At 47.4% G+C, this 21,344-nt stretch overlaps 1 protein-coding gene across 1 annotated transcript; it reads left to right on the top strand.

The window, feature by feature from the left end:
• Positions 1-9,259: 9,259 nt before the first annotated feature.
• LOC142579458 (uncharacterized) lies at positions 9,260-11,659 on the top strand. The gene has a single exon (XM_075689646.1). It carries the CDS (start codon positions 9,557-9,559, stop codon positions 10,529-10,531), a length of 975 nt encoding a protein of 324 aa, XP_075545761.1. The 5' UTR covers positions 9,260-9,556; the 3' UTR covers positions 10,532-11,659.
• Positions 11,660-21,344: the final 9,685 nt, after the last annotated feature.

Here is a 21,344-nt window from a genome sequence, read left to right as displayed (position 1 = left end):
CTCTCAACTGTCTTTATCCCCCATCCCTTTATTCTTTTTCCCCCGCTCCACGAAGGTCCTGTGGAATAGACAAGGCCTTCTCACTAATGAACAACTTAAACGAGCGGTCTGCCCAAACAGAGGCGTATCTCAGCGCTGGGGTTCTCAGCCAAAAGGACCCGAGCGTCTTACATGAGAAGAAGCGAGACTCACGACGCAAATCGCAAAAAAAAAAAAAAAAAAAACACAACTCACACGCAACCAAACAAGAGGAGCCATCAAGAGGCGGTTTATACATGCGCTCAGTCTCTTAGAGTCCCGATGCACCGCCGCGCTTTCTCCCCTGCAGACATCCAGCAATGGATCTACAGGGGGTCACAAAGCATTGCCCGGTTGGGCGTGCAGGGCTGAACCGTTGTAACTCTCGGACGCACGCGCATCTCTGCAGAGTGGGGGTACCCCGCCCGCCATGTTATTTTAAATAGAGACATTTGTTCGGTGGTAAAGCAATGGGTGTAGTTGTTGGGGTAGTCTCGGGCGGGAAGGGGCAGATGCGTCTGCTCGCAGGTACACTCGGGCACTCGGTGTAGTTCGTATACGCGTAGAGTCTACCTGCGTGTACGCCTCGCGAGGCGATCGGCTCGCGCGGGCGATCTCGCCGGAGGAGCGGGATGGCTAGCCAGTGGCCGAAATGGGACGGCGATCGCCGTCGTCGCCGTCAGCGGCGGGGGAAGGGTAGAGCAGCCGGGCCCCTGACCCAGATGAAGCGGCCCGCGCGCGGCTGACGCGTATAAAGAGCGTCGTCCGCGCCCGGCCACCCCCAAAAAGCGGCAAAGCAGCCGGCTGGCTTTCTCCCCTCGCTCCGGACTCGCACCGCGCGCCGCGCGCCAGCATGGGCCACGTGAGTATATGAGCGCCGCCAGCCTCTGCGAGCTCTGCTTCACCGCAGCATTCGTCGTCGCGCACTCTGGATATGTCTTCGGTGGACACGCGCGCGACTCTCGGGAGGCGTCGTGTTTGTCAGAGCGGGGAAAGTGTTCGACGGCGAGAGTGGCTCCGAGCTTGAGAGTGAGCTCCGTGGATCGTGGTTCCCGTCTCCGTGATGTGTGCGCGCGCGCATGCACACCCACACGCACACGCACGCGCGAACACACGCACACACCTACTTTCCAGCGATCCCCTTACGCTGAATACGCCGGCTCTCGATAGTCAGATCAATGAAACTAAACAGCGTCAAACTGGGATCGATACTTTGGAAGGAAGGTCACCCATACATGAACTTGGAAGACGGATGGCTCCTCGTTTTGAGGCGGCCGAATAGTTCAGGTGTCCGCACTGAGAGAGACAGTTAAAGTTTCCTCGGCAGTTATAAGAATTCCTCCTCCAACTCTTCTCGCTTTGTCCCACACTAAACCGCGATCGGTGATATCGCGCAGCTGTTATTGAATGTGGTACTGGTGGGATAAACCGATGCGGAGGTGCAAGATGGAAACTGAACCTGGCGATGGCAATAACTGCGACAGACCACAGCGTACAGAGTCTGGAGAAAGTGTGCCTGCCACTTCACTTTCCATCGGCCGAAGCTGTCGCGTGGTGCACTGAGCTGGTGCGTTGGTGCCGCTATCGGCAATTTGAAGCACGAGGAAATCGTGTTTTGGAGCAGTAGCAGCGAGAACTGCTGTAATTTTAATGCCTATTAATGCATGAGATCGAGCGCACGCCCCGGTGGATTCTATACATCTGTGCTGCTCAGTTTTAACGAAAGGATGCAGCTTTCTAAACTGCGGCCTTTCAACGCCGTAGCGTTTTTTTTTCCGGTTTAATTGAACGACAGCGGTGTTCTTCGAGTTATTGCCTTACGCGCTTTAGTGCCTGGGATTAGTCTGGACTGTCAAATTCAATCGAAGCGTTCGTCTATGGCTGAAAGGATTAGCCAACGACGGCCTTCATTTTGGCCGTCAACGCACAGCTTGCCGGCTCCGCGCTTCGCCCTTTGCTTAAACAACGCAGTCGGGAACGGCGGTCGAACTTTTATGAACTTAGACTTTTGATGCAGGGCAGCTAGCCCTTATCACCATCGCCGCTGCGTTTTTCGAACGATGAAGTCGCTGAAGACGCACCTAAGAACAGAGCAAGGCGTCGGGACACCTCGAAGCTCTTCTCTCCGTTCGCCGTCGCCAGAACCGTGGACTGAACGCGGGCAACTTCAGGCAGGCACGTGCTTCCTCTACGAGCCGATCGGGGCAGAGCGTGGTGAAAGGGTATACGGCGCCCGCTACGATCAAGTACTGCGAGTCGTCCTTGCCAGTTAATAATGTATGCGCTGCCCACCGCATCTCGACAATCCAGCTTTAGGAGCTTGCGCAGCGCGTTCACTTCGACAACGCTGCCCCCTCGGTACGTCTACAAAAGCGGCTTCAGCGCATTGGTTGCGATGGAAAAAACGCAGCCACGTTTCGTTGACCCGTCTTGGATGAACGCGCTCGATGCTCTCGTTTTCGACGTCAGTTTGCGTTCCGCGATCAGTTCTGCATCGAGTAGGCATTTCTTAACGACGTCGCCAGCGGCCTTGCCTTGTTTTGCCTTGTCTTCTTCTTCTTCTTCTCTATTTAGTTGTTCGGGTGTCACTGACCGAGCTCCACCTATATGCAGACGTATCCTCTGGCAGGCGCGTGTTTGTAGCAAAGCGGGGAACCTATAATTAAGATGGTTTGCTGGAAAAGCCGGAAAAAAAGAAGGAGGAGACCCCCATTTGGCAGTTTAGAAAAAATGCGGGATTGTTTGCGCTGTAACGAAAAATAATTACCCAAATGAGCTCTTTCACATTGCGAATGCTCCAAATGCGTAAAACTTAATTTTTTCAACTCTGGTAGGGTGGCAGAACTTTTCCGTTGAGGGGGGGGATTTAGTTCTCATTCTTTACCGTGGGACAGCGCGTAACTTACCAAACTATTATGAGGAAAACTAGAGCTGATAAAAGCTATGTGGCGGTTTATCTAGTTAAAGGAAAACAGACGTGAAATATCCGTGGTAGATACCGCGGTTCTGTCACGTCAGCATGCATTACTTCAGCAGGTGGACTTTACTTGCCAGACAAATTCCAGAGTGATTATCGATCTAATTACCCATTTTTCACTAATGAACTTTGTAATTAGCATGTACCAAGTGCGACATTGAAGCCAAATATTAATGATGCAAAATAATGTAGTAGAAAAGCTATCTTTAGCACAAATTTCGAGAACCACGCTTCCAGTGAAATGCATTGGTGTTCCTGTTAACACTTAGTGGCACACAATCTTACACAGTGCCGGCGAGTGTTAGCTGGAACGCCAGTGCATTTCACCGGAGACATTGAGGGTCGCATTTCTTCAAGCTGGCGCTGAGCACAAAATTTGTGCTAAATGAATATTATATTTCATTACCGCCCGATCTTCAATCCCCCAATAAGGACATGTGCTTTGAAGCGATTAATTACGAGGTTACTTTCTGAAATTTTGTTGATCAGCTAATCTCACTCTGCGATTTGTCTTGCAAGTGGCGTTCAACTCTTCAACCGCCGCGGTAGCCTAGCTGCTATGGCGTAACATTCTGCTACCACGCTCGAGGTCGTGGCTTCGACTCCCGGCTGTCGCGCCGCACGCTCATGTACTTGCTCGTTTAGCAGCACGTTAAAGAACCTGAGGTGATCGAAATTATTTTGGAGCCCTCCGCAGCGGCGTCCCTCACAGTACCAGAGTTGCTTTGCATGGGACATTAATCACCGTGAATCGATGAATAAGTGTCCACCCCTTCAAGTAATCCAGCTGACGTGGCAGAATAGCGATATCTACCACAGCAGACGTTTCATTATTCTGTTTCCATTCATCTAGATAACCCGGTATATAGAAAATCTGACGAGAGCGACGTCACGGAAATGCGGCGACGCTGTCGCCACCTTTCGACAGAAAAGAGAGAGAGAGAAAAAAAAAACCATTCAAGACACCGATTAGCGAGAACGAAGAAGAATCGAAGTTTCAGTGTATTGTCGCCTGTTCGTTACTAATGCCTTATGCTTCGTCACGCCTCATTGTTCAAACACACACATGCCGTCCGGCGACGTAAACCGAAATCAACGATCTAAGCGAAACCTGCCACTCTCGGGCTGCGCCACTCGGAGGAAGTTGAATTTCGCGCTTGCCCAACCACTATAGCGCATATGTCACATCGACTGTCGAGTCTCATCTCGACCAGCCAGTGAAATCTCGCACATCTCGCAACTGAATGCGCACCGCAGGGTAAGAACTCGAATCGGCGCTAAAACCGGCGGCCGAGCGGCAGCTTTATAAAGCAGCACGAACAGAATGAGCCACACTTACGCACGACGGAACGGATAGAGTGCGGCGCGTTCGACGCCCGCCCAGCCGCGACAATCGCATAGCGTCGCTCTAGGTCACCGCGCTCGTGTCCACTCCCGCCGCCCTCCTTTCTATTCTTTCGTTCTTTTTTTTGTTTCGGGAGCAGATTCTCTTAAATGGGCGACGGAGGAGACGCACTGTCGACTCTTGCCTCGTCGAGAGGGAAAAGCATTGCGCGGTGGCCGTGCGATGCGAGATAGGAGTGCAGAGGCTGCTGCTGCAGCAACTGGCGCGCGCTCTTGCGCGTGACGCACGCCTTTCGCTTTCCGCGCTTTCCATATCGCGCGTCCGCGTCTTTTTTTTTTTTTTTTTTCCGCGTGCCAGCTCTTCGAAGCCCGAGTCGCTGGCCGCCTACGGTGGCAGCCCTTGTCGTACTCGTCGTGCGTGCTCCCGTATGCAGTACGCGCGGCGGGCGTTTCGGTGTGAATTTAACTAACTGAGTTTAACTAACCAGTTGTGAAATTAATTGCTTTGGTTAGCGGACAGTCCTCACTCACGGAGTAAGCCGGTTCAGACGCGTATCTATACACTTGGTAGGCATCTCTGGTTCGGCACAAGCATTGAAATATCTGTTAATGCGCGTAATGCGCGAGTGTTACTGTTAATAACTTCTAGCCCTCTTCCCCCTCTTCATCCAAGCAAAAAACAGCAGATAGAGAGAAAGAAGAAAAGAGAAAGCTTTCCTTGCTTACTGCTGAAGTCAAAGGAGAAGAACGCTTTAAAAACGCCATTGTGTATCGTGGCCGATTTTGCTGTCGAATATTTCGATGCAGGTGCCATGGTCTCCGCATAGCTACGCGAACGTGCTTTAAATATTTGCAGACTTCTACTCCGCATTTGTAACATGCCCTCCGAAGTATTCAATTATAAAAGGTAATTAGCGATTTTTCTTAACTTACAATGTTAGGCAGTGATCAGCGCACCGTTTCAGATTGCCCCTGGCTCGAATGATGTGTCAGCGAAATTAACTTCCATACGAGAAGAGAGAGAATAGGGAAACGAAAGGTGTAGAGGTCAACCTCACGCGCCCGGTTCGATATCCTACGTATATAGGGAAGATGGTTAAGAGATGGAAAGAAAGAAAGGAAAGGGAGCACCCAGAGGACCGCTTCATCAGGAGAGGTACATGGAGCTTACGATTAGTTAATAATTAATGAAACAAATTCTGGCGTTTTACGTGCTAACTACGATCTGATTATGAGGCACGCCGTAGTGGAGAACTCCGGATGAATTTGGACAACTTAGGGTTTTAACGCTTGGGGCATTAGCGATCAACGTGCACCTAAATCTTATTAAATGAGTGATTTCGCCTTTCGGCCGCATCGAAACGAGGCGTCGGTATTGAAATGCGGTATCGAGCTAGCGGCTTCCGAGCAATCTGGCTCGATATGCCGCATCGCCCCGTGCCCATATTCTTCACCCGAAGCACTGAAATAAATCTGCTGATCTTTACCTCATCCACATGAAGCCCACATCGCCTAAGGAATTCAGGAGCAGCCGAGACATCCTCCTCCCGAATGTCCCCTGTTCTCGCGGGAATACTACGTTATAACCTGTTCATGTGCTCTGTGCTGATTTAGGGTTTTAGTTCTTAAAGAAAAAAGAGTGTAATAAGTATTCGCGTACGTGCGGGCATGCGCATGCAACGTTAATATTCAATGCGCTGACAGAAAAAAAAAAAAAAACGTTAATCTAAACGCGCTCCGTGTCCACACACCTGAATGAGTGCAATTTGGCGTCTGCGAGTGGCTCCCCTCATAGTACGCGTCTGCATTCTGCTCACAGTTATTTGGAAAAACGCGCGCGAAATCCGTTGGCCACGCGTCAACGGAAGATAGGAAGTTTGACGATTACCTCCCTATAACGTAAAACTATTCCAATTTGTTTTTGTTCCACTCTCCTGGCGTCAAATTTGCGTAACCGGCGACGCAAGCATCGGGCGGTGACCCGCACGGTTGTCTGAACAGACCAATCAAACGCTCTCCTCGTTCATGGGAGGTCACTTTTGCTTGCTTGAAAAAACGAATAACATTGCCTACACTGAGCGGCTTGTCTTATATAATTGGCTCACAAGAGGCGAGGAGCATGCTCAAGCGGAGAGGGATTCGATGAGGCGGAGCCACTGCACTGAAAATCGATAACCGGATGAAAAGGGTGGTGCCGAGGTCTGCGATCGGTCTGCTTTCCTTTACTTAGCTTGCGGTGGCTGGTCAGAAATCGCGGCGGCATGCAACGGAAGCTTAAGGATCACGCTAAAACGGATCCTCAGCAAAGAATAATTGGCAGAAGGAGGTCATAAACGTGCCGCAAGTGCTCAAAAATGTTACACGGCCACGCAGAAAGTTTTATTATACGCAAATAAGCCCATGCTTTCCGGCAGATGCGAGTAGCCAGTAGCTGAGCGATCGGCGGCAGCCATCTTTTATTCTTTCGGAACGGGGCAACCTGCGGCTATTCAGAAGAAATTTCACTTTTCTTTTTCAGCATATTAATGCATCTTTAATGCGTACACGTCACTTTGACGCGGTGAATTTTTGAGGTTTTGTGATGTCGCGTGACAGCCAGGTGAAGTGGGTGCATCCCGAAAACTTTTGACCAATAGCCGAGGGCTAATGGCGAAGAGGTGTCGAATCAGAAATAACTACTTTTGTTTTATTTGGTCAAATAATGCATAATCAGTCTGTACACGTGATATCAGTAAGGGAGCTATCGTGGTTTTCATGACGTTGCGTGACCGACAGGTGAAGTGAGGGGTGGTCCAAAAAGTTTTTGACCAATAGCGGAGGGCTGATTGCAGAATTGGAATTGAAAAGTTTAGAATAACTTTACGTTATAGCGCCCGAAATTGATGGTTTCACCCGAACCAACGTGCACACAGGTACAATCGACACCAAAAGACCATCCTCGCGTTCTTGATTTTTCTTCCATGATAAGAAAAAAAAGAAGAAAAAAGAAAAGCCCCGTAACGCGATATTGACATTTGCTGAGTTTACCTAGTTCCGTCTCTCGTGGCGTCACGGTCGAAGCTTCCACGCGCCTAGTTCAGCCCAAGCCTAAGTAACTTCTAAATAAGTGTCGCTGCTGTCAGACCCCGTTAACATGGTATGCCTGCCTATGCGCTAGCCTGTCACGCCAGAGGGTGGTGCCTCTTTAACCGCTGCCATTTCCAGTACTTTTATGAGGAAACGACGCAAGCTTATAGCTGCGTGCGGAACCTTCCCCACTCTTGGTGAGGGAGGTTCGCAAACTTCGGCTGGAGGCGTGCAAGTGGAGAATTTGGAACGTATATACACACCGCGGCGACAAAAAAGTAAACAAAAGAACATTGAAAGAGAGAGAGAGAGAGAGAGACGGCGGAGGTTATGAGTACGTTTACGGCGTGAACAAAAATGTGAATGTGATGCGCTACAGCATCATCGTTAAGCCGCTGTTTATGAAACGGTGGTCCACGGATGCACAGTGATGCCACGTTGAACGAGGAGAGAAGGGAAAAATGAAAGGGAAGGACTCCGCCACGCGCGCGTCCTGTTTGTTACCCTACGTAGGGGAAGGGGGCTAAGGGATGAAGAGAAAGAGAGGAGAAAAGGGGAAGCAGTAGCACTGCGATCACGAGGGATTCTTCATCACGGCAACAGTCTATCACTGAGGCCGGTAGGTTTCATAAGCTGTAGTAATGTCCGCGTATAGCGCGTATAGCTCCGGACAGGCCGCCATTGGAACCTGAACCTGGCAACGTTTAACGTTAGAACGTTATCTAGTGAGGCGAGTCTAGCAGTGTTATGGGATGAATTAGAGGGTAGTAAATGGGATATAATAGGGCTCAGTAAGGTTAGGAGGACAAAAGAACCATATACAGTGCTAAAAAGCGGGCACGTACTGTTCTACCGGGGCTTATCGGAGGGACGAGAACCAGGAGTCGGATTCCTGATTAATAAGGATATAGCTGGTAACATACAGGAATTCTATAGCATTAACGAGAGGGTGGCAGGTCTTGTTGTGAAACTTAATAAGAGGTACAAATTGAAGGTCGTACAGGTCTACGCCCCTACATCCAGTCATGATGACCAGGAAGTCGAAAGTCTTGTCTGCGGAGAAAGGAACGTGTTAGGATGGCTGCCCACTGAATCCTTACGCGCACTTAAAGACGGGTCACAGCAGAAGACTGAACAACGATATAGTCAGCTTATGTTGATAAATGAACTGTCTCTAAGTTCCACGGGACCGTCACAGAGTCGCACCTTTACCTTCCAGCATCTGACGAAAGCCCGAGGGATAATACTGGCGGCATATTTTCGAGTTACTCAGCCTATCTGTGTAGAAATGCGGTTTCTACAACCAGTCAGACCGAGTTCGCAACACGAAACAATATTTATATTGAACGAGATCCGCATGTTTTACATGAAATTATGCTTAGCGCCCTTTTTTTTGATATGCTAAATACTGTTAGTAATAGATCGCAGACTGCGAGTGAAAGCATGTGAGTCGTAATGATGCCAGCAGCCTTAATTAAGGTGCACAGTTACACAGTAACATCATTTTCCATCAACATAAGTTATACACAGGAGTGAAGACAATTTATTATTTTTTAACATAGTTCCATGCGCGTTTAACGTGTTCGCCAAAGCTTAATTAACGTTTGACTAGCGTACCGATGCCAATGAAAACAAAAAAAGAAAAACAGAAATTCTTACGACGTCATTGTGCAGCCGTTGGCAATACGTCGCACGGTTCCATAAGCACAAGTCACCTTGTGTAACAAACCTACTCTAAATTAACTATTTTCCTTGTGGTGCACGCCGCGCGACGGCACTCGCTATTCTGAAGGTGAAGACGTGAACAAAACGTTCTTGTGTGAACTCATGAAAAAAAAAAGCGATAGAACAAGACAAGAATAACACTTCAAATAAGACACTCTTCTACTGTGTAGCTTTGTCGCTGTTCTTTTCACTGGTCTCTTTTTTCCTAAGCATCGCCGTGCACTGCGTTTTTGTTTTGTGTTCACACAATAGAAGAGCGTCTCTCTTCTTGGGTTCATCTGCGCATGCTGCCTGGTGAGTGCGGATGACTTCGCCTGGGTGACCCACGAGCCGTTCGCCACGGAGAACCTGGTGTCCATCGCGCCATCAGGGCCGCAGCAAGTGTCCGCCGTGGCGCCCTGGCCGCAGCAGTGGCACTCCTCTCCGATGCAGCAGCAGCAGCAACAGCAGCAGCAGCAAAACTTCAATCCAGTGAGGATGCTGTTCCATTCTTCCGCTCCGTGGAATAATCACGGCGGAGGTGGAGGTGGTGGCGGCAACGGAGGCGGAGTGAACGACATCACCACGGTTCACCTCCAAGGTCCGGGACCTGGCTCATGGCAAGGAGGCAACGCTCCTTGGCAAACCAACAGTGTCGCATTCCCTTGGCAAATGCAGCAGCACCAACAGCAGTCTCAAAACCACCATCAAAACCACCATCAAAATTACCATCAAAACCACAATCAAAACCACGGTGGCCCGCCCGGAGATATCTCGCTCCCGTGGTCCACCCAGCAACAGGGTCATGTCGCCACTTTCACTTCCCTGCCAAGCCCTTCCGTTCAGCACCCGCCCAACCCGTGGCAGAACACTGCTCCCATGGGCGGTGCTCCCTGGCAGTACCAGCAGAACCAGAACCACCACAACAACAATAACAATAACAACCATCCTCATCAACCGCACCAACAGCAGCAAAATCAGCAGCAGTCTAATCAGCAACAGCATTCGCAACAACCACAGCAGCCGCCGCCTCCTGAACCATCGCTGCCGAGGACCCAAGTGAAGCTCATCTACGTGCCGATACCCATCGTGAGGTCCGTGACGCAGCAAGCCGTGTCGTCGCAGCAGGGACAGTGGCAGCAGCAAGGCGGCGGCGGAAGTGGTGGCGCTGGAGGGGCTTCCGTACAGGTCATCTGGCCGCAACAGCAGCAGCAAGGTGGCTCCCAGAGCGCGTGGCAGCCAGGCGTCAAGACAAGGGCTTTCTCGGTGCCGGCCAAGACGATGGGCAGCGCAGGCGCTGTTATACCGATCGTCATCTCGCTCCAGACCACGAGTTCGCGGCCTTCATCTCCGGCCAAGTCCGAATTTTCGCCTCGGGTGGCTACATCTCGCGCGGACACGCCCAGAAGTGCATGGTGGTGATGAACCGTTTGTTTGCAGGGTGTCACAAGTTTGGTCGATAGCCACCGACAGGATCGAAATCGAAGGTGCGTTCATAAGTGACGATCGGCCACTGATTGGTGCAAGCGGCCCTTGCCACTGACAAAATGGTACTCCTAAATAAGGCTTATATGTACCTGTTTATTGTATTTCATCGCGAATCACGATGTGCGAATTGTGTGCGCCGATCTTTCACTGACGCTTCGCTTTGTAGATATACCTGCGGAAATTGGAGCGACATACGGTGGTCACATTTCGAGTGTGAAGGCCAAACATCCACAGACGTCATCAGAAAAAGAAGGGAAGTTATACATATTGCCCATGGTATATACGCTTGCTCAGCCAGCGCGCTTTTTCAAAACACTCTAGGTGTAAAGGAAGAGACGAATTGTACCCGCGAGCCTTCTACCGTATCCCTATTTGCTATGTTCATTACCACAGACTACATGCAAAATCTGAGATTATTGGGCGTTCGGCACTACAGGACCTGAGTATTTGCACGAACAATCATTCTGCACGATGTATAGGGTTTCTGTCTTTTCCTCCCCCGACCTTGCAGCCGTTTCGAAGCCATTTCATTTCTTTAATGCGCCAATTGCGACGAGCACGAAAGTTTACCTTCTGCCATGTCAGTGTATACGGGATGAAAGGGTTGTCCTCATGCCTGCTGAATTCGTGACGTTGCAAAAAACAAAGGATGTGGCTAAGCGCCAGCTAAAATGAGCAGTGAGTACTAGTCAATGAGGAATTTCTAAAAAATACAGTTTTCTTTTTATCAAGAAAAAGAAAGAACCTAGCGTGCATTGCCCACGAATTTATTAGCGTTCATTATATCTGCAAAAAGTAGTTGAGTTTCTGGTTGACCATCGAATCGACCCGTGCTACGCACAATATAAAACTACTCATTGTGATATCACGCTGGTATATGAAACCGTCGCCAAGGGACTGCCATGTTCACACCCGGGTCAAATGCACGTCTCTGTGGCATCTCAGCTTTAGCCTTGGGACAGCTTCTTTGTAGCCAAGAGGTACGGGAGGACGACACCACAGAATAAGACTAAAACTAGCAGCTCGTTTGTATCATACTGGCATTCTAAGAACGAAAGAAGTCGTCCGAACTTTCTTCTTTTTTTTCTTTTTGAATGAGGGTGGGGGTGCGAGTAGATTCTTGTCCGAGAGCTGTCGCACTCGAGTGACCACAGGAGTACATTTCCTGTGACCGGATAGAAGTGGAGTAAACTAACGTGCTTTACCGAGGTGCACGAGGATGATCTAAAATGGAGTTCAATATGGAACAAGCACTTTCTCTCTCCCATAAAGGAGCTGCCAGCGCTCCATTGTTCTTAAAGTCTAGCGAGATACAAAAAAAAAAAGCAGGACTGAAAGGCAGGGAGATTAACAAGGACTTAGTAGGAGTGAATCCACTCAGCTACGATACCATGGGGGAAAGGGGAGGAAAATATTTAGACAAGGAGAGACAGCCAATAGTTAATGTTCATTAGAGTCACCGACATAATGCAATTCTCAGCGCTGCGTCACAGACGGTCGATAGCAGCACAGAGGTCACGGGCTTCATACTGTCTGTGGCAGACTTTATTGAGAGTAATCACAATCTCAGCGGAAGTTTATCGCGCACAATTAATATAATTGTTCAAAGGAATGAGACAACGCCACCGTAAGGACTCCGAGAGGAGTTTCCACCCAACTTTCATGCATCGCACATAAAACGAATCGTTATTGAAACTTTATGCTTGCAATGCAAGGCATTCACTTTTTTGCACTTCTTTCGGGTATGCACATGGTGTACAGAGGTACTTTATAAAGAACGAAACGTATTTATATGTGACTTTTTCTTTTTCATTCAAGCATCGCTTTTCGTTCATACTCTTGAGGACGCTTTCGTGAGCAAGTTTAGTTTGACTTCTACTAAATAAGCCCGAAAAAAAAAAGAAAACGCACCTTAACAGAAGCCCGCTAGGCTCTACTTGCATGACGTGCGTGCGTACGTCATGTATTGAAGCTCGTTTCTGCGTGTTTCAGGGACCACACAAAACTCATGAATGACGAATAAGAAAAAATATGATTTCTGGGTCAGACTGTGTTCTAGTGCGACCTTGAGAACTGAAGAGCCGTCTAGGTGTGCCTGCGTGAGGGCCGCGGTACCGCATCAACGCACTCGGCGGCAGTTGCCAGTTGGCTGCAGTTGGCCACAGGGCAGCGTCGTTCTCTTTCTTGGTGGGTAAAGTCCCTATAAGCGCAGCCTCTGTCAACAAAATTTTGAAGCCATTGCGCGTGTGACGCGAGCTCTAGCTCCGTTGCAAGGCTTCTGTAATGGACTTGGCACAGCGAAGCTCAGTACTAGAACGAGAAGCGCAGTACATTTCATTATGTGGGTCTTCAGAGCGAGTTCAAATGGTGATACCTGTGTGCCCCTGAACGCCATGTCCGGTCACACATGGAGTTGTTCCAAAACATTTGACGAAGGCTCCACAACACAGCGTTGTCGTTTCTTTCTCTTCCGGGACGTCGCATATTATTGCTCTCAATAAATTCGTGCGGTGGAACTGTAGGCAAGTATTTGCAATTCTAGCTGTGTGTGAAGCATATAATTTCCTGTTCTCCCTTCTCCCTTTGCTCTCGAACATTCATTTCAACCTTAACCCGAAATACCCAGCATGTCGTAGACACTGCAGTATATGAAAAAAGAAAAAATTCAAGGTGGGGAAATAAGCAAGCCACGACATTTTATTTGCGTTTCTGTCGTTGACAGCACACCAAATTTAAAAATTTTAAGGCTTGTTTTGAATTGAGAATGTCGCCCAATTTTACGCGACAGAAGGTTACTCTGGGTGTGGCAGAGATATAAGGCGAAATAAACTCCTTGAAGAAATGCCTCTTATAGTTGCACTAACATAGAAAGTTACTGATTCTGTAAAATGCATATATGTCAACTTCTTCCCCCTATTTGCCCACGGAAAACTAAACGACGTCCTCCTCTTTTGTAACAACATAAAAGCTCATCGACTTGCAACACCTGGCTATGTAAATAAGCGCTTATGCAAAAATTGTAATAAAGCACTTCATCCTGTATCACAACCGCCAACGAAACTACGCAATAGTTGTATTACTTGGTCATCAGCATGAAGACTGTTGGTTAAAGTGTCAAGGTAAGTACAGTGACGGAACGTAAATAGGAGTAGTTGCTGGTTAGTCAACGCGTTGTTTTTCATCAAAGGTCTCTGAAGGGAACGACTTGTAAGCGTTATAGTTAGCACACACTATTAAAGAAGTGGCGTTTATTTTCTGTACGGTTATTACTCTACCAAACGAGATACTTCCTTCACGAAGAAAGGAAATAAAAAAGAACTGACTAATAGATGTACCAACCACTAAATGTTTAACACTTCGGAAATACTGGTACCAGTTTCATGTGTCATCAAGTATACTTGATTACATGGTACAGGCGATGCGGATCAGTCGTAAAGGTGAGTGCTTCTTAAGCATATTTACATGATAGAGAAATTTGTACCACCCCACTGGTCGGACGTCGTGGTTTAAAGCCAACAAGCAGTTAACTTTTGCTGGAACCTTTATGTTTGCACTATAGTATACGTCACCGAGGAAACTTGGAGAAGTTTTTAAGAAGCAGTTACTTCGTTTTTCCTTTGGCCACTGAACTTGGCGAAGGTCCCGATTTATGCAGTGTTCCGATAATTTGATTTTATTAAAAACGCAGCATTGAAAAGTGCCACATTTACCGCCTGCTGCAGAATTCGCCTAACTGTGGATTATGGCGTGTCACATTGTCCAGGTGTCTACAAGGTGGGGCAACCATTACACTTCCTAAACAGTGTCAGCAATTTCTACCACACGTTCATTGAAGGTCAACTTCTTTGATGCCGGGAATTTTGAACTGAGACATTGTTCGCTGTGAACAAGACCCCCGTAGCAGGGCCGAAACGTCTTTCGTTTTCAGCGATTGGTCGGCGCTCGATATTTTTGGTCAAGAAGTTTCCTGACCAGACAGATTTCCGCCGAATCTGGATTTCGGACGCGATATTGTGATAGACAAATGTTAGTCTGAATCTAAAAAAAAATTGAAGAGATAACGCACTGAAAGACTGAACCTGACTGCGCACTGCACTGTCGAAATAACCGATAACTCCTTTTCTCTCCTTGGTTTGTTCTACAGTTGCAGTGGTACCTTTGTTATTACTATTTGGCGCTAGCTAGTTCTTAGCCACGACAACCTAGGCCGTATGCAACACCAAACAAAGGCGGCCTTGCCCAAATAAAAAATATAAAGCAACCCTCGGCGGAGCTTTCAGCACGGTATCGCAGCCATCAGTGAAAGCAATTTTATACACATTGAGCCATCCGTCATTTCTATTGTCACATCAGTACTTCGAAGTCAGTATCAAAAAGAAAGGAAGAAGAAAGAAAGAAAAGATTGAGGATGCTTGAGATCAAGATGGAGCGAGTTCTGTCAGGAAACAGATTTTTTGTTTTGTTTCAGCGCATCACTGGCTTTAGAAATACTGCGCTGAGACTCGGAAGATATCCGACGGTTGCTTCAGCCCGTGCAAGTGCAAGAACTTCTGACGGCAGGCGAGGATTATTGGTGAAGGGGGTTTCAAGATCATAAACGTAGCTTTGATAACTAAACTTTGCCTTCAACAATATCAGGAAACGGTGCATAATCGCCGTTTCGGTGTGTGTTTCTTACTACCTTTACACTGCAAAAGTGTAGTACACAGCGTAGCCATTTAATTGACGAAGGCTGCGGCTCATTTTGTCGACAACTGTCACGGCGCTGCTCCGTCTCTAATGCGATCGGCCGTCGCCAACCATACACGTAGTTTCGCTTTCGCCGTGCGTTGAACGGCCGACATCACGATGTTGTCGCCCATCCGCCTCGCACGAAATTGACGGAGAGTGGTACAATCGAACCTCCTGATGCAGTCCTTCCTGTTCGTGGCAGTTCATGGCGTAACAGTAGCGTCAATGACGGCGTCAATTGTGTCGCAGGGCGCGTCGCAGCAGCGTTCGTCTTTCGCTTTCTACGCGGGTCTGGCGAATGAGGCGATTAAACGTTCGAGGACGGTCTTGCGGCGCCTCTAACCAAGGAGACAAGTTGTTAGCTCGCCTTCTAAGTGCTACAGACGCAATAAACACGCAATACCCGCCAGGGGCAAGTGAAATAGGGGCTTCGTGTTCGATAGCTATACGCAGCCAACTGAGGCAGGGAGTCAGACCAGTCAGACTCCGCGTACGACTCGATTCAGCGCCTCGCGCCTGCAGGAGACGCCACGCTTCCTTCAAATCTCCAGCGCAGGGATATATACCCATCGTTCCCATGGTAACTGAACGATCGAAGCACCAGAGTCCCCTCTGGAAATTTTTTCTTATAAACTTCATGGGTGGCAGAAATTCATGCTGTAACTCTGGTTGTCCAGTTACGTGGTTCGATGTCGGAACTCTTGTGTGTTAGCGTCCTGGGTCACGCAACCCCAACAGGACCGACCATTGTTTACCGGATAACGCAGGCAACGGCGATACTGGAGCACACAGAACAAACCTACCGGGGTCATTGGTACTACGAAGAATATGAAATAATATCATGAGATATTGGTACACAAATTTTACTCTGAATCTAAAAAAAAATATGACGACCCTGAATGTGCACTGCACTAGCAAAATAACCGACATCTTTCTCTGCTTGGTTTGCTTCCCAGTTGCAGCGGTACCTTCGTTATATTATTGTTTAGCGCTGGCTAGTGCTAGCCACGCTTATCTAGATCATATGTTCAGGTTGGGGCTCATGCGCACCAACCTGAACCCGTTGCGCCAGCGTCCTTTCAAAGTCAGAAGTAGACACGCTATTAAGATTTCACTGCAAGTCTAGCGTTTTAGATTGAGATCAGTGCTTTGTAGGAAATTCTAGGGACAACGGTATATAAAGGGGGGGGGCAGGGGCACAGAGTTGACTTCCACTTATTATTCCAGTTAAACTTACCGGTGCTCGCGGCGGAATAAAGTCTTTGACTCGTCTGCTTAGGTGAGACGTGAGATACACGGGTAGCTTCTTTGAACAGATACATCGAGCAGCATTGCATCGCTGCGAGTGCGGCCATTTACGGTCTTGCGAGCTGGCCTTCTTCATCGGCAACAAAGAACTAATTTGAGATCAACGCCATGTCGTCTTGATTATCGTCTTTTAAGGAAAAGGCACTTCTGTCTTGGAGGTGTATCCAGAAGCGTACAAGGCCCTGGCAATTTTCATATCCACTGTTAAATGATAATCACTGACAATAACTAACATTTGACAATAACAGTGGATATGTCAATTTTTATATCCGCTGTCATTTATAGTCACTGACAGTAACTTTGCATTGCCTCGGTTTATTGTAGTGCTTATTATTTCTTCAATTCCTCGCGGTGGGTATCTTTGTACTCTTTCAGTCGCAATTACACACTTTAATGAAAGTGTTCGTTTCTTATGTTGTGTTTTAACCCCTATGGTTAGTGCAAGTTTAATCGCTTCTATTTGAATCTCTCCTTAGACCGCTTAGAGCGAATCCTTCGTTGTTGTAGGGTGTGTCTGTTGAAATTAAGTTTGCCCGTGGAGGACGCATAAATGAGCTCAGCAATGCATAGGATCAGTCCTTCATCCTCGAAAGCAATGCGCGTGGCAGTTGTCGACTGCAATCGCAAAATAAAGTGTGCTTCTAAGGTGCGGACTGAATGATCAGCCCCGGTTTGTCATATTCTCTTTATTTTCACTGTATAGTGCAATGAATATACGGTGGTGCGGCGCGTAAATGTTGCCGCCTCTTAATTGTAAAACTTCGCTCCACGAATTCCAGGCTTAGCCGACAGTCGAGACCTAGTAGAGGGTTCTAAACCTAATGCGAATTTCTTCGGCACCTTGAATGCTGAAGGTTACAATGAAAAGACGTTCTGGGGTTCCAATCTCCGGATTTAAGAAACGAAATCGCCTGAAGTTACTTCGGAGCATTTTCTCAAACTGGAAGTTCTGACCCCCGAATGGGTCATGAGGCTTTAACGCGATAGTGCTAAGGGCCTCGTGTAGCAGAAAATCTGGTGTCAGTGTCGGCGTCGGTGGAGTTGTCCGTGAGCGAAAATTTCCGTATCTATTTAGGTATATGTATATGCCACACCTTGCTATATGACATGCGGTATATTTGCGAGTTATATATTGCCACACTATTCTATCGTTAATATTGCTCAGACTTTGTCTTACATTCTTGACAAAGTTATTCCTCTAAATTTTGAGAATGACAGCCCACAAACAAATGTCATGAAACAAAACACCGACAGCGCATGCCTTTTATGTTAAATCTTCCCATAGTTAAATATTTAAAGTGCGAAACAATAACAGAAACCTGAAAAATTGTGTTGTTTTTCTTTTTGGCGTGGCTGCGCACTCCCTCCGGGATCGGCCCACGCAGGAGGCCGCATTTCTACTAGAAAGCTTCCCTTTGTGCATAGCGTTCGCCGCCAGTGTTTCCCGGTAAGCATTACGGTTACATAAGCTGCTGTTTTCGGAATGCGTGAGATGCAGTAGTACTTGAATGCTATTGCGTTCCACTCTTAAACGCGAAGCTTAAGCTTCTTCCAAATTATTTTTCTGAAGGTCATGAAGGGTCAAACTATCACAATTACCAATGACAACAATGCATCTTTTAAACCTTTGAGGCGAAGCTTTGAACTATCCACTTCTCTCTTTGCATAATTTCGTTTATCGGTGCGAGACGACGAAATGTTGCTTGGGAGGTAGCCAAAGAAATTATATCGCATTTAAGGTCGAGGCTTCAAGGGCTAAAGTGCATCCTTCTCATTAAAGTACGCGATCAAACCAATCCTTGTTAAAAATCATAACTAAGCATTTTGGTGACTCTCTGATGTGGTTATTGTCTTTTAAATAAAATAGAATGTAAATGTATACGTGTCACTCAACTTTCTTTTTCAGAAGGATTGCGCAGATGGCCATATATACAATCGCTCTGGAGGCACACTCTGCTGGAATGTCCGGTGTGCAAGATAGGTCACATTGAAATTTGAAACAGACCTGAAGATAGCTTCTATATATAGTTTCTTTGGTAATACAGCATTCCATACAGGTAGCTTCCGGGTGCAGCTGATCCTTCAAATCGGTAACCATCGCCTGTTGCTGCTATACAAAAAGCAACAAAACAGACAAGGACAGGCGCTACCATCTATTGTTTATTCACAGGCCTAATCTGTAAGTAGACAGTTTGCGTGTACAAACAATTTTCCCGATATATGCATGGCTATTTGGTGTCTATGTCCGCAGTCACGTCATCGCATCGCAGAGAGAATAAACCCTGACGTAAGTTCGCAGTTTCATCATGAAGAATGCTGCTATTTGTATCAGCGAAGCTTCCATAAGCCCGCACTCTTCCGAGTACGATTTTATGCAATCCGCACTGTGGCATGCACGAACTTTATGTCCCGGTTTCTTCACCCGATGATGCTACGACGTGACACGGTGGTCATGTGCACCAAATAGTACATATATCGGGGGTTGCTATGAATAAACAGTACTTTGCGTTAAGCCACCATACTTTGTATGCAAGGCAAGCTATAAGCCCAACAGTTAAAAAATAAGTTGAATTATGGGGTTTTACGTGCCAAAACCACGATCCGATCATGAGGCACGCCGCAGTGGAAGACTCCGGAAATTTGGACCACCTGGGGTTCTCTAAGGCGCACCTAAATCTAAGTACACAAGTGTTTTCGCATTTCGCCCCAATCAAAATTCGGCCGCCGAGGTCAGGATTCGATATAGCCACTACGCAACCACGGCGGGTTAGCGCAACAGTCAGCGCTCCTGGACGATTCTCGTAGCCACGTAATGATAGGCGTAAATTAGCTATACGAGCAGTGGATTCATGCTGCTGAGGATAACAGCAATGTAATTACAAATGGCTGCCGACTTGACGTTTCATACTTCAAACAATCTTCCTAGCAACAAGCATCCGGTTCCAGTGGTCGAAAAATGCTACAAATTGTTAAAGAGAGCAAGTTATTCCTCAGCAATGGCTCCGCATCAGCAGCGTCAGCGTACTGTCTAGCAGCTGATAATCGAATTGAGACCTTTTTCTCTGTCTGCACGCTCAATAATTTAGAAGCGAAAACTGCTCCTGCAGCCATGGTCAACAAGTTCCTGACGTTTCGGGACCGGCTTGGTGCCTACTTCAGGTGGTGACTGAAGCGGCCGAAGAAACAGCGTTGGTGACGCCTTCTCCTGTGTACGCCCACGGCCTTCCCCATCTTTCATCGCCCCCATCCCTATCCCATGTGTAGGGTAGCAAACCGGTTAAGCTAAACTGGTTAACCTCCCTGCCTTTCTTTCTCCACTTTTTCCTTCCTTCCTTCCTTCCTTCCTTCCTTCCTTCCTTCCTTCCTTCCTTCCTTCCTTCCTTCCTTCCTTCCTTCCTTCCTTCCTTCCTTCGTGATGTTATGGAGAGGAGGAAACACAACCCAAGGAAAACAGAAGTTTAAAGAGCGTTGTTTCTTCGGCCGCTTCAGTCACCCCCTGAAGAAGGGACAGCGCCAGTCCTGAAACGGCGGCAACTTCTTAACCTCAGCTGCAGCAGTCCTCGCTGCTAGTATTTCCCACGCAGCCAGACAGATCCCTGTCGTAAATGTTAACCTTTAATGCCCAATTGTTTAGTTATTGGCGCCGAAAGAGGTGTAGTAGCACTTTTTTCATGTAACCGCTTTTGTACCAGGACATCAATAAATAAATCACCGTGAGTACGTGCAACGACGATGATGAGTCATCATAATCATTCTTTTCATCATGACGGTGATTATCGTCATCATCTCCATCATCGTGGGGATCATATATTATTATACAATGCCCCAGGGGACAAAGGCTTCCCCCCAAAATCTTGAATTACCTCTATCCTGTCTCAGCAGGATAGACGTAATTGGAGATTTAACACTCTAAACTAGGTACCACTCAAAATGGCAAACAGAGCACGTCCAGAGTAACAAGCTTTATTTGCGCAAGATTAGCACTGCAAGAAACGTTTCAAAAATCTCAGAATGCTTTATTTGTGCAGCGTTCATTCCCTGCGAAAGGCGGTGGGAAAAACTTGGCGCACGTAACTCTTCAGCAAAGTCCATGATCCCAACACATCCACATAGATTTATATTCAAAATTGTGGTATTGTGTACCTGAGATGTAGATGTACAAAAAAATTCATATAATGCCGAAGTGATCCGCCGGATGGCAGATGTCACGTTACAAGCGACATCCGCGTTTAAGCTTGCTCGAGTATTATACATGCACGTGTAAAAAACACAGTTCCTCCGTTTAAAATTTCTTAATAATGCACGTGCTTGATGTTAAGAACGTGCAGTATTTATGAAGCCTTGAAAACGAATTTATTAAAATGTGGCCCATACAAAAACAAAATGGCTCACTTATGAAGCTAACTTAAAAAATGGTTCTCGTCTTCACGATTAAATTATTTGGAGAGCACAGCTGTGATTATTTAGTACTCTTGTATGGGGAGCCAGGTCTCCGCTTAAGTAAAAGGAAAAGAAAGTGTTAGGAAGAAAATTGATAACAAGATTTTTTAGAATTTCAAGTGCAGAAACATCAGCAGATTGGCTCGAATGCATTTTAATTATCCCTAAACACTTCCTGATTCGTTGCTTCACTTTGACGGTACGAATATGTGCGCCCCTTGTGGAAGGTGCTGCTTTGTTCGTTATACGTATCCCCTTCAGTCACGAA

The sequence above is a fragment of the Dermacentor variabilis genome, chromosome 4 (genome assembly GCF_050947875.1).
Source record: "Dermacentor variabilis isolate Ectoservices chromosome 4, ASM5094787v1, whole genome shotgun sequence".
Classification (NCBI taxonomy): Eukaryota; Metazoa; Arthropoda; class Arachnida; order Ixodida; family Ixodidae; genus Dermacentor; species Dermacentor variabilis.
Note: the sequence above shows the minus strand (reverse complement) of the source record. Positions and strands in the feature narration are given on the sequence as shown.